Source organism: Branchiostoma lanceolatum, chromosome 8, assembly GCF_035083965.1.
Source record: "Branchiostoma lanceolatum isolate klBraLanc5 chromosome 8, klBraLanc5.hap2, whole genome shotgun sequence".
Taxonomy (NCBI): Eukaryota; Metazoa; Chordata; class Leptocardii; order Amphioxiformes; family Branchiostomatidae; genus Branchiostoma; species Branchiostoma lanceolatum.
This window is the reverse complement of record NC_089729.1, coordinates 13871612-13885260: the sequence shown is the minus strand read 5'-3', so window position 1 is coordinate 13885260 and position 13649 is coordinate 13871612. Positions and strand designations below refer to the sequence as shown.

At 42.5% G+C, this 13649-nt stretch overlaps 2 protein-coding genes across 2 annotated transcripts; both read left to right on the top strand.

Annotated features, from left to right (window-relative positions):
* Positions 1–2108: 2108 nt before the first annotated feature.
* Positions 2109–7111, top strand: LOC136440272 (acetylcholinesterase-like). The gene is made up of 6 exons (XM_066436202.1): positions 2109–2261; positions 3059–3296; positions 4342–4479; positions 4652–5680; positions 6087–6253; positions 6492–7111. Exons 2-6 carry the CDS (start codon positions 3061–3063, stop codon positions 6644–6646), a joined length of 1725 nt encoding a protein of 574 aa, XP_066292299.1. The 5' UTR covers positions 2109–2261; positions 3059–3060; the 3' UTR covers positions 6647–7111.
* A 1886-nt stretch (positions 7112–8997) lies between these two features.
* Positions 8998–13211, top strand: LOC136440662 (cholinesterase 1-like). The gene is made up of 5 exons (XM_066436758.1): positions 8998–9233; positions 9932–10084; positions 10639–11667; positions 11963–12129; positions 12575–13211. The coding sequence occupies exons 1-5, from the start codon at positions 8998–9000 to the stop codon at positions 12727–12729; spliced, it is 1740 nt and encodes a 579-aa protein (XP_066292855.1). The 3' UTR covers positions 12730–13211.
* The last annotated feature ends 438 nt before the right edge of the window (positions 13212–13649 follow it).

Genomic DNA, 13649 nt, shown 5'->3' with positions numbered 1-13649 from the left:
AATTTCATTCTTGAAGTGGTGTATCTTGAATTTCTTGGAATTTTGTGGTCAAATCATAGTTTTGCTCGTGGGTAATACAAATTGACGAATAACTACAAGTACTTGCTTCCATTCAAATTAAATTCCCTCCAAGTTTTATTGTCAGTGGTTCAAAATGTGTTCCAAAATTCTGTGATTTACGTTTCTATTGTAACGTAGAATGATAAGGTATATTTATTGCAAACAGTTTATATGACAGACAACACAGAAAAAACAAGTTGAACATACATATATTACTTAACCCTATCCAGACTGGGGGGGGGGGTGGCTAAAAGTGCCCGCGCCAACTTTGACATCGTATTACTGCCGAACGATGTATGCTAGGCAACCAAACTTGGTGACTTTTCCTAAAATTTTGTTGGCAACAATTTTATAATAATGGTTTCAGTTTATCATTTTTTCATGTTGCCATGGCAACGGGATTCTGACTGGCATTTTATGCAAAAATCATTAATTTTTTTTAAAACAATGATATTTCTCGGGTTTTCTTGCACAACTACACTAGTTTTCCTTCATGTATAACATGATATGTAATTAGATGTAACTTAACTGATTTTATATTCATAATTAATGCTAATTTGTTGACGTAATCAGCCAAAATCGAAGATGGCTGACTATATCACTATTTCGGGTATCAGGAGGATTTTTCGCCCTTAAAATCGTCAATACCTGATATTTTCTTTATCAGAAACATTTAGATTAACGTTTTTATTTTATTTTCAGTGTCCTTTGGGGTCATAAGTGGAAAAAAAGGATTTTTAAAAATTTCAAAATGGCCGATCCAAGATGGCGGATCCCAAGCGATCGCTAACAACACATGGCACCATTCTATGACGTCATTTTGACGTCAACGTACTTACCATTGACGTTGTATGCCTTTGCATACCTTAAAATGAATAATACAAACCGTTTTGTTTAATTCCTTTAGATATTACGGGAATTCCCTATTTAGCCAATAAAATCACATCGATGACGTCATAATTGCGTCATATTACGTCATAATGTCACCAAAATTACAGGAATTATTAAACTTGACGTGAATATCACTCCCTGCAAATTTGGTGATGATACATCATAGCGTTCGAAAATTATGAGGGGGGGGGGCGAATCAGCCCCCCCCCCCCCCCCAGTCCCAGATATACCAAAAAAGCCCAGTCTGGATAGGGTTTTAAGACACACACTGAGCGACCGTGCGGCGACTAAGATCGAATCTGTTTTCCTCTTGATTTTATACACCACTTCAAGAATAGAATTTGTTTAAACTAGAGTCAAGACCATTTAATCCTCGTAGAGCGCTCGCTGCGATCCTTGAGCGCTCGCTGCGGCCCTTTGATCCCACCTGGGCGCCCTCACGGCGCTCACCGCGCTCTCACGGCGCTCACCGCGCTCGCTCCGCGCTCTCTCGGCGCTCTCTCGGCGCTCGTTTTTTGATCGCCATACTCGGCGCTCTCACGGCGAAGGTTTTGAGCACGTTCAAAACCATCGCCGAGGTGACGGCGCGCATGGCGCTCTCGCCGTGCTCCCTCCGCGCTCCCACGGCGCTCTCGCCGCGCTCTCGGCGCTCTCACGGCGATCTGGCCAAAATGAGGTCCCCGTGAGAGCGCGGTGAGAGCGCCGTCCATGTGAAATGGGGGTATAACTGACTCTTTGACATCAACATGAATGCTGACCTTATATTGACTCCTCAACTCATCTTTAGATATCAAATGAAACCTTAGTTTTAGTCTGTTGTATTCCGTCGCGTTTGTAATAACAAAGGTCGTCTCGTGCATCCTTTCTAATGTCTCAATGCTTGATGATTGACGCGGCAATGACATGCCTTACAATACTCACTGTCAGCAATGAGTTGGAATACAATGGACCGAATATGTATCCTTTCAACATTGTAAGCACTATCGGCCCACTTTTATCATTTGAGTAACCAGCAAACCAACGTATTTACACGTGCTGTCAAAACAGAATTGTTTGAAACTAATATTTGACAAACTTAGTCAACAGTTTGACTTTCTTTTGTGAAAGTGTCTGTAGAACACATAAGATATATGTATGCTATTGGAGAAGTGTCCGCACGGACGAATACGCCACGTGAGTAAACTCTTCGTCATGTAAGAGGCTTTTGTCAATCTCAGTGAGCACTTCATACAGGCTTCTTGGCCAGCGTATGACACACTCCATTTGAGTAACCCTCTTGAAGGAAGACAATCGAAGCTCGCTCTCTGAAGGTAGTACGTAATTTGTTCTTTTCCTAATTCAGACGCTCTGTGATCAGCATCCTAAGGTTCGCATTTCTTGAAAATTATCGGTAGCATGACTTACTTTACTAGCCATAGCCCTTAAAGTAAAGCCAAGCAATATTAGGACCGCGCCCGTAAATCGGATTTTGAAAGTAAATTTTGTTTGGTAATTTCTATACATGATTAGTTCAAACCACGCTATCAAAATGTCTAGCGACTACCATAGTGAAAAACTACGACGTAGTTAACGTTGTGATGTGAGTATTCACTGAAAATCGTCGCCAGGGTTTTTGTAGGCTCGCGAAACTAGGGGAATCATTGTACGACACGATTTTTGTGCGGTTTTAAAATGTCCAAAGTATGACGTTATTCCGCGGTGTTAGTAAATGTCACTAAAATTCAGCATTTTTTAGATTTCCATATGTTGGGCCCTAATATTGCTTTGGCTGCCTTTAAAATGTCAAAAGGGCTTGACAAGACGTATTTGTTATTGCAATTTTACATCAAATCTATGGACTCAATAATCAATCATATGGGTCATATTTCAAAACGTGTTTTAAGGTAAGGTAAAAGTAAACCTGGTGTAAATATCTATCTGTCTGCGGACTAAGCCGTCACTCCTGTGATGCTGTTCTTTAGTTCTTTTAAAACGCATCTTGACGGATCATAAACGTGTATGTAAAGAAATATACATTCTAGCCTGAGCCTGACAATCCACCCGTTGTCTATAACTATACACTTGGAATTGTTAAGATTGACGCCATGCCAAATAATCGACCCCGCAGGTATGGCTGTGTACATCCTAGCGGCCCTCTGCGCCGCCATGTTCAGCCCAGTGACAATCCAGGCAGCGGCTGAAGTGACGGCTCCTGCGGGAAAACTTGTCGGGCTGGAGCAGGACCTGTTCGGGACGACAGTTCACGCCTTCCTCGGCGTCCCCTTCGCACATCCTCCGGTCGGCGAGCGGCGATTTCGGCGTGCCGAACGCCTGCCTCCGTGGGACGGAGTCTACAATGCAACAACGTAAGGATCTTTTTACTCTACTTCCTGAACAACAACATTTCGTATAGTCACTCAACAAACCGTCTGTCCATTTTTCTCAATAGCCTTACACAACATTTTAACTCCGGGAAGGAGGATGACCTCCTTCTGGGAGTATTGGAAATGCTTTTGTTTGCGCGTTCGCAACTAGAACTCACGATCCTGTTGTCGCATTGGTGTGTAACTTGGCATATCGTTTGCCTGGCTGGGCTTGGTGATGCACGATGTCTTTGTTACACCGTAACTACTTTTATCGTCAATGCAATATCGTAATACCGAACGCCTACCTCCGTGGGACGGGGTATACAATGCCACAACGTAAGGACAATGCTCAACCGCAATGACCTTAAACTGAACATAGCAGCCAGTTCGAAAACAGTTCGTTTTAGAGGCAACAGTGCATAAGCATCTTGATTAAAATGCAATCGCAAGATGTTGTGATATTTCATTTATCTGCCTCTTAAAAGTACATTTACCGTGAGCCACGGTGCCAAGCTCCAAATGGGCTGTTTACTGTGACGTCATTGAGGTTCAAGTACGTGACAACAGTAATGAAGAGCTGGGAGTATAATTTTTGATAGTTCAATGTCAGTATTTCACACGGGTATATATTTGTTGTAATCATTCATGCTCAATGAATTTCACTGATATTGTCTTTTATCATAAGATGTTTAATTTTGATGTCATAGAAACTTTAACATTAGTGGGTTTTTTTAAAACAAACTTCGTCACTACCAGCTAGTCGTAACGGGTCCAAAATTTATTTTAATTAGCTAGAAATCGATATCAATTTTAGAAATCAAATGGTAACTTAAAAACCATATTTTCCAGAGAGACAGACACTGTTGTTTTTTTTACTTTCTCCAAAACAATGTTGTTTTCATTTAGAGAAATCCATATACATGAAAGTAGATTTTTCTCTTTTACATGGTCACGAAGAGCCAATTTCCAAATGTAGTGAGACAAGTCATAGTGGTTTCACAATACAATAGTGTGATTATTCAGCATATTTCCCATACCGTCCCAGGAGGCCGAATGCTTGTATTCAAGGATCTCAGAACACACAGATGAGTGAGGACTGTCTGTATCTAAACGTCTTTCAGCCAACCGATGTACCTGCTGGAGCCGCTGTCATGGTCTGGATTCACGGTGGTGCATTCAACAGGTACGTTTGAGTTAGTTCCATTTTTGGACATTCAGAGAATCTGACGAAGTAGACAGTGCACCAAAAAGCTTCAGCATAAGCTTTGCTACCTTTGGCCACTGACAACCCTTGCCTTCGATCGAACATGCGTTATTCTTCAACAACTAATAAAATATTTGTGTGATTTTTTCAGCGGGGCTGGAGCACTGTACTACGGAGGGATTCTTGCTGCCATAGAAGGAGTGATCGTGGTGACCGTTAACTACCGGCTCAGCGTGCTGGGATTCCTGTACACAGGAACTGATGACGCGCCTGGAAACATGGGTCTGACTGACCAGCTACTGGCCCTTCAGTGGGTACAGGACAACATACCATCTTTCGGAGGAGATTCCTCTAAGGTGACAATTTTCGGTGAAAGTGCGGGGGCAACTAGTGTAGGTCTCCATCTCCTGTCACAAGAGAGCAGAAACGTCTTCAGTCGGGCCGTTCTGCAAAGTGGTACCGTCTTGCTGCCGGGTATGGTCAATACCGTGCCCGAGGCTGCCGACAAGGCCATGGCGTTGTCTGAAAGGCTGGGCTGCCCAACTGAACAAGGTACAGCAGCACTACTGACGTGTCTACGATCTCAAGATGCACAACAATTTGTCACGTCGACTCTCTTCGTTCCTGTGATGGACAACGAGTTCCTCCCTGCAAATCAAGCAGACTCGCTCGACGATGGCATGTTCAAAAGAGCCGACATTATGATCGGGGCCAATACAAATGAAGGTTTTCTCATCCTGAGTATTTCTGGTTTCAGTGTTGAATCACTGAGTTCCGCCAACAGAGAGCTATTCAAACAGGCAATCGACAGAGTGATTTCGAAAGAGCTCAATGAGTTGGCATTCGAGGCAGTCGAGTTCCAGTACACTGACTGGCTACACCCTGACGCCGACACCAGGTACCGGGACATCCTGGCTGCTGTTGGCGGAGACTATCCGTTCGTCTGCCCGGCTGTTACCACGGCACGCGCCCATGCCCGGTTCGGCACCAACGTGTACATGTACGAGTTCGGTTATCGCCCGACCAACTCACGCCGTCCCGACTGGGTACAGGCATCCCACGGCGATGAAGTTTATTTTGTGTTCGGGATTCCCACGGTGCCGGCCTATGGTTACAGCTCGGAGGATGCCGAAGTCTCCCGTAAGATGATGCGACACTGGGCAAACTTTGCCAAAACAGGGTAAGAAATCTACACCGGTTAAAATCTTTCTAGCCACAAATACTTGAAATATTTTTGATAGTCTTAATTCAAACAAACATACACCGTTATCTCTCACCTTAGCCACATTCAGTTTTAACCACCAATCACGTCAATCAGTTCAATGTTTAAAGAAGTGGCCTCCTACGGCCTTGTATAGAGCGAGATCTTTCAAAAAGAACACAAAAAAGCCATGAGCGATTCAGAGATCTTACTGACTTTGCTGATTGCATCTTATTGCTTAACAGCCTTCTAACGTTACATTATGGTCAGCCATTAGCAGTTGTTCCCGATAGAATATCTTCATATACATATTATTGTTAATATGGAGTCATCAAAAATTGCTTGCTGATATGTAACTTAATGGTTCGGCTTCTTCGTCTTTAAGCGACCCAAACGACGGCAACACCAACGAGGCTGTGTGGAACCCCTTCACGGAGACTGACCGAGCCTACATGCTGTTTGACGGGCGGGACCAGGGCACGATGAACGGGTGGAAGACCACAGAATGTGCGATGTGGGATGTCTACTTGCCATCCCTCATCAACAAAACAGGTAAGAAATTCGTTAGCAACGTATTATGTAATCGCTCTATTACGGTTAAAGACAACATTCAACGTTGGTGATCAGATATAAAAGAGCAAAAAGCTGTGATGAACCTCTAGATGGAACATTAGCTTTTGGAAAAAAAAATTTGTAAGATTGTCTTTTGTACGATTACCTTTTGTTATGTTATCCGTTTCTGTACTTCATTTGTTTGTTTGTTTGTCTGTTTGTTTGTTTGTTGAAACAGCTCCTCAAGACCTGGTGACGCCAGAGCCCGTCCAGTGCCAGACTGCTGCAGACGTTGTCCTCCCAGCAGTTTGGGGACAGAGTCTGACACTGGCTCTTCTGCTGACCGTCTTCAAGGACTTCATCAGCTTCATCACGAGCATGTTCATTCTGTGAGGGATGCTTCCTTCAATACCGCAGAGCGGAATCAAATGGCGTATGGCCAGAAGTACGATTCAGTGTATCCCATAGACAACTTGCTAGTCAGTTGAAATTAATTTAGCTAGCCTACAAATGTAGTGATGATGCAGGCATACAAATACAGACACATACAAGATATGCAATACATTGAAAGATGTTAAGAGTCAGCAACACTGTAGTGTCTGTCATAGTCTGATGCGATGGTTTTCAAGGCATCCATATTTTGAACATATTTGACTGTACGTATTTAGCTTTACAATGTCATTCAATCAGCTTTTTATTCTATGTGTGTTATTCGATTGTCATTGTAATCATTGCTGGTTACGTAGTTATTGCAAAGAATAATGTGTGTTTTGTAACTGTTTGCTGTGCTTTGTTTTGTGCTGGGATTGTTTTTGCCGTGCTAATAAAGTGTTAACGCCTTGCTGTGTTACGAACACATCAGTGTGTGCCTGGCCTAGATACATCAAAGATATTTGAAGTCTTAAGCTATTCCGACGTCCTTCAATTCTTTTTGCACAATAGTGTGTGTGATGACATAAACCATTAAAATTGCCCTTCTTTCGGCTTAAAGACCCCAGTAAAACTATATAAATACAGGATAATGTAAACTTTGGGCTTCAGTATGCCGTACAGATCACATCAGTGGAGGCCTAGCTGAGACAGTTTACCATGTACAAGTTACTCTTCAAGTTATGTTTGAAATCTACAGACAAGAGATAAGAATTTGAAGTATTGCTACACGTAAAGAAGTAAGCTTGAAGGACAGTTAGCCAAGAAATAAAGAAACAACAACACAGGCTTACGATTTAGTTTGAGACATTGCGCTCTCACGGCGATTTGGCCAAAATGAGGTCGCCGTGAGAGCGCGGTGAGAGCGCCGTCCAAGTGGAATGGGGGTGTAACTGACTCTTTGACATCAACATGAATGCTGACCTTATATTGACTCCTCAATTCATCTTTAGATATCAAATGAAACCTTAGTTTTAGTCTGTTGTATTCCGTCGCGTTTGTAATAACAAAGGTCGTCTCGTGCATCCTTTCTAATGTCTCAATGCTTGATGATTGACGCGGCAATGACATGCCTTACAATACTCACTGTCAGCAATGAGTTGGAATACAATGGACCGAATATGTATCCTTTCAACATTGTAAGCACTATCGGCCCACTTTTATCATTTGAGTAACCAGCAAACCAACGTATTTACACGTGCTGTCAAAACAGAATTGTTTGAAACTAATATTTGACAAACTTAGTCAACAGTTTGACTTTCTTTTGTGAAAGTGTCTGTAGAACACATAAAATATATGTATGCTATTGGAGAAGTGTCCGTACGGACGAATACGCCCCGTGAGGATACTCTTCATCATGTAAGAGGCTTTTGTCAATCTAAATGAGCACTTCATTAAGGTCGGCGTATGACACACACCATTTGAGTAACCCTATTGAAGGAAGACAATCGAAGCTCTCTCTTAAGGTATTACTTAATTTGTTCTTTTCCTAATTCAGACGCTTTGTGATCAGCATCCTAAGGTTAGAATTTCTTGAAAATTATCGTTAGCATGACTATCGTTACTAGCCATAGCCCCTAAAGGAAAGCCAAGCAATATTAGTGCCGCGCCCGTAAATCGGATTTTGAAAGTAAATTTTGTTTGGTAATTTCTATACATGATTAGTTCAAACTACGCTATCAAAATGTCTAGCGACTACCATAGTGTAAAACTACGACGTCGTTAACGTTGTAATGTGAGTACTCACTGAAAATCGTCGCCAGGGTTTTTGTAGGCTCGCGAAAGTAGGGGAATCATCGTACGTCACGATTACTGTGTGGTTTTAGAATGTCCAAAGTATGACGTTATTCAGCGGTGTTAGTAAATGTCACTACCATAAAGATTTCATTATTTTTTAAATTTCCATATGTTGGGCCCTAATATTGCTTTGGCTGCCTTTAAAATGTCATAGGGCTTGACAAGACGTATTTGTTTACTCATTTTTTTATTATACTCAGGTTATGGCTAAAGATAGCTATTGCAATGTTACATCAAATCTATGGACTCAATAATCAATCATATGGGTCATATTTCCAAACGTGTTTTAAGGTAAGGTAAAAGTAAACCTGGTGTAAATATCTATTTGTCTGCGGACCAAGCCGTCACTCTTGTGATGCTGTTAATTTCCTTCTTTTAAAACGCATCGTGACGGATCATAAACGTGTATGTAAAGAAATATACATTCTAGCCTGAGCCTGAATATCCACCCGTTGTTTATAACTATACACTTGGAATGGTTAAGTTTGACGCCATGACAAATAATCGAACCCGCAGGTATGGCTGTGTACATTTTAGCGGCCATCTGCGCCGCCATGTTCAGCCCAGTGACAGTCCAGGCAGCGGCTGAAGTGACGGCTCCTGCGGGAAGACTTGTCGGGCTGGAGCAGGACCTGTTCGGGACGACAGTTCACACCTTCCTCGGGATCCCCTTCGCACGCCCGCCGGTCGGCGAGCGGCGATTTCGGCGAGCTGAACGCCTACCTCCGTGGGACGGAGTCTACAACGCCTCCACGTAAGCACCTCTACTATTAAAAAAGACCTGTACTGAAACTTAATTGCGATGGTGCTACACTAAAGATGGCAGCCAGTTCCAAAACCACCAACGTGCTTCGTGAAAACAGTTCGTTTGAGAAGCAAACAGTGCATAAGCATCGTGATGACATAAAATCGTAAGATGGTGTGACATTTTGTTTGCCTGCCTCTCAAAAGCACATTTACCGTGAGCCACAGTGCCAAGCTCCAAATGGGCTGTTTACTGTGACATCATTTAGGTTAACCTGACAACAGTAATCAGGAGCTGGGAGTACGGTTTTTTATAGTTCAATGTAACTAAGATCACATGGGTATATTTTTGTTGCAACTATGCATGCTCATTGCATGATAAAGTTATATTTTGATGTCATAAAAACTTTAACATTAGTGAGTACTAGCTACTCGTAAGGGGCCCAATGAATTTATTCTAGTTAGCTGGAAATATTTCTTAAAAAAGATAAAATGGCAACTAAACAAATCCATATTTGCTATAGAAACACAAAAAAGTACACTAGGCTCTTTTTTAATTTTTTTTATACTTTCTACAAAATCAATAGTGTTTTGATTTGGAGGAATCCATATTCATCATCAGCCAATTTCCAAATGTTGTGAAATAAGTCATACTTGTTTTTAGATACAATAAAGTGATTATTCAGCATATTTCCCATACCGTCCCAGGAGGCCAAATGCGTGCATTCAAGAAGTTAATGGAGAATGGTCCCCAGACACTCCGACCAGCGAGGACTGTCTGTATCTGAACGTCTATAAGCCAACCGGTGTACCCGTTGGAGCCGCTGTCATGGTCTGGATTCACGGTGGTGCATTCAGTAGGTACGTTTGGGGTATTTCTGTTTTTGGGCGTTCAGAGAATCTGGCAAAGCAGACACTAGACCGCTCTACATATTTACATCCATGAAATGCCATGGAGGTTAAATTTTCAGTAGCATTTGCGTATGTTTGTGTGTGTTTGTGTGCGTTGTTCAACAATATCTCGAGAACGGCTTGATAGACAGATTTCATATTTAGTGTGATGGTAAGGTCTGACAAAAACAGGAAATGATTAGATTTAGGGCCCCCTTGCGCTTTCCCAAGGTACTGCGGTGGAATTTCCGTTTTTGATATCTCGTCTTCTGGACATGCACATGTCACAATTCTTGGGCGGTATATAGCTCTCGTTGTCAGGAAAAAGTGATATAAGATTAGGGCCCCCTAGCGACTAGAACAGAAATTGCAGGGGCATTTTTTTCAATTTCTGAAGAGGATAACTCAATAGGGGCATATCGGATTTTCACGACTTTTGATATGTAGGCACAGACTACCTTCACCTTCGATTAAACATGCTTTGTTCTTCAACAAATGCGAAATAATTTTAATTTCTTTTTCAGCGGAGCTGGAGCCGGGTACTACGGAGGGATTCTCGCTGCCACAGAAGGAGTGATCGTGGTGACCGTTAACTACCGGCTCGGCGTGCTGGGATTCCTGTACACAGGAACTGATGACGCGCCTGGAAACATGGGTCTGACTGACCAGCTACTGGCCCTTCAGTGGGTACAGGAAAACATGCCTTCTTTCGGGGGCGATTCCTCCAAGGTGACCATTTACGGCGAAAGCGCAGGGGGAACTAGCGTAGGTCTCCATCTACTGTCACCAGAGAGCAGAAACGTCTTCAGTCGGGCCATTCTGCAGAGCGGTACCGTCTTGCTACCGAGTATGGTCAATACCGTGTCCGACGCAACAGATAAGGTCATGGCGTTTTCTGAAGGTCTCGGTTGCCCAACTAACCAAGGTACATTAGCACTGCTGACGTGTCTACGATCTCAAGATGCACAGCAGTTTGTCACGCAAACTGTCTTTGTTCCAGTGACGGACAACGACTTCCTCCCTGCAAACCAAGCAGACGCGCTCGATGATGGCATGTTCAAAAGAGCAGACATTATGATCGGGGCTAATTCAAATGAAGGCGTTCTTATCCTGAGTATTTCTGGTTTCAATGTCGAATCACTGAGTTACGTCGACAGGGAACTATTCACGCAGGTAATCGACGTAGTGATTGAAGAAAAGCTCAATGAGTTGGCACTGGAGGCAATCGAGTTCCAGTACACTGACTGGCTACACCCTGACGCTGACACCAGGTACCGGGACATCCTGGATGCTGCAAGCGGAGACTATATGTTCGTCTGCCCGGCTGTTGCCACGGCACGCGCCCATGCCCGGTTCGGCACCAACGTGTACATGTACGAGTTCGGTTATCGCCCGACCAACTCACGCTATCCCGACTGGATACAGGCATCCCATGGCGATGAAATACAGTTCGTGTTCGGGCTGGCCACGGTGCCGGCGTATGGTTACAGCTCGGAGGATGCCGAAGTATCCCGTAAGATGATGCGACACTGGGCAAACTTTGCCAAAACAGGGTAAGAAATCTACACCCGTTTAAACCTTTAAAGCCACAAATACTTGACATATTTTTGATAGTCTTACTACAAACAAACATATACCGCTATCTCTCACCTTAGCCACATTCAGTTTTAACCAATCACGTCAATGAGTTCAATGCTTAAAGTATTGAACAAGATCTTTAAAAAAAGGCATCAGCAATTAGCAGTTGTTCCTGAAAGAATATTATCATATACACGTTCTTGTTAATATGGAGTAATCAAAAATTGTTGATGATGTATCATTTAATGGTTGGGTTTCTTCGTCTTTTAGCGACCCAAACGACGGTAGCCACAACGAGGCTGTGTGGAACCCGTTCACTGAGACTGACCGAGCCTACATGCTGTTCGACGGGCGGGACCAGGGCACGATGAACGGGTGGAAGACCACAGAATGTGCGATGTGGGATGTCTACGTTCCATCTCTCAATAACAAAACAGGTAAGAAATTCGTTAAAAACGTACTACTGTAAATGCAGAAATGTTCGCGGTGGTTTTATATTCGCGGTTTTCGCGGCGACTTTTTAACGCGAACTTAAAGCCACCGTGAACATTTTTGTCCAATACTGTAGTTGTATGTGAGTATAGCGCTGGCGCGAACTTTAAACCAACACGAACACCCCATTTTCCCCTTAGCGCGAAACAAAAACCACGTGAACTTAAATGCATTTGGAGTATGTAATTACTGGTTTACGGTTAAAGACAACAAAAGCTGTTGGTGAACAGATATAATATCAAGCTAAAATAAACATCTAGATGCAGTATTAGCTTTTTGAAGAAAAAAAGTCCCTTTGTAAGATGAACTTTTGAAAGATTGACCTGGGTTATGTTTTACGTTTCAATACTTTATATTTTTCTTTGTTTGTTTGTTTGTTTGTTGAAACAGGTCCTCAAGATCCGGTGACGTCAGAGCCCGTCCAGTGCCAGACTACTGCAGATGTTGTCCTCCCAGCAGTTTGGGGACAGAGTCTGACACTGGCTCTTCTGCTGAACGTCTTCAAGGACTTCATCAGCTTCATCACGAGCATCTTCATTCTGTGAGGGATGCTTCCTTTAATAACACAGAGTGGCTAGAAGTACGCTTCAATGTATCACATAGACAACTTGTTAAACAGTTGAAATTGATTGAGCTAGCCTTCAAATGTAGTTATGATGCAGACATACAAATATGTAGAGACACATGCAAGATATGCAATACATTGAAAGATCTTTAGAGTCAGCAACCCTGCAGTATCTGGTATAGTCTGATACGATGTTTTTGAACATCCATATTTGCAAGTATGAGTTATGCCTATTTTGTTGTACGTATTCAGCTTTACAATATCATTCAGACCAGCATTTTATTCTTCAGTGCGTTTTTTGATTGTCATTGTTATCATTGCTGGTTACGTACGTACTTACTCCAAAGAATGGTGTGTTTGTTTGTAACTGTTTGCTGTGCCTTTGTTTTGTTTTGCTTTTCTTCAAACGTTGGAATGTATTCGCTGTGCTAATAAAGTGTTAACGCCTTGCTGTGTTACGAACACATTAGTGTGTGCCTGACCTCAATACATCGAGTTATTGTTAAGTCTTAAGCTATTCTGACGTCCTTCAGTTCTTTTTGCAAAATAGTGTGTGTGATGACATAAACCATTAAAAATAGACTTATTTTGGCTTAATGCGGATTTTCACAGAGAAATGTACAAAGTTGATTAAGTCGTTTATAACATTTGCCTCTGAAACCAAGGCAAAAAGTAACCAAATATGTAACTCCGTCTGTGACCACTGTTTTCGAACGTCTGCCTTGCACCCTCTAAGCATACGAAGAGATCCGATCTATTACAATTTATTCCTTCCAACACACAGATCCACATCATTCAATGGATCTCTTGTTTATGCTTTAACATCTTTGTTCCCATTATGTAGTTACCAATGTACATTGCAACGCAGAGTTTATGGGTATTCATCGATATGTGGTAACA

Excerpts from the sequence above, each read along its gene's own strand:
- LOC136440272 (XM_066436202.1), top strand. The coding sequence starts at position 3,061 with ATGGCTGTGTACATCCTAGCGGCCCTCTGCGCCGCCATGTTCAGCCCA. Across the intron at positions 5,681-6,086 it reads GCAAACTTTGCCAAAACAGG|CGACCCAAACGACGGCAACA; the intron begins GTAAGAAATCTA and ends TTCGTCTTTAAG. Across the intron at positions 6,254-6,491 it reads ATCCCTCATCAACAAAACAG|CTCCTCAAGACCTGGTGACG; the intron begins GTAAGAAATTCG and ends TTGTTGAAACAG.
- LOC136440662 (XM_066436758.1), top strand. The coding sequence starts at position 8,998 with ATGGCTGTGTACATTTTAGCGGCCATCTGCGCCGCCATGTTCAGCCCA. Across the intron at positions 10,085-10,638 it reads CACGGTGGTGCATTCAGTAG|CGGAGCTGGAGCCGGGTACT; the intron begins GTACGTTTGGGG and ends TTTCTTTTTCAG. Across the intron at positions 11,668-11,962 it reads GCAAACTTTGCCAAAACAGG|CGACCCAAACGACGGTAGCC; the intron begins GTAAGAAATCTA and ends TTCGTCTTTTAG.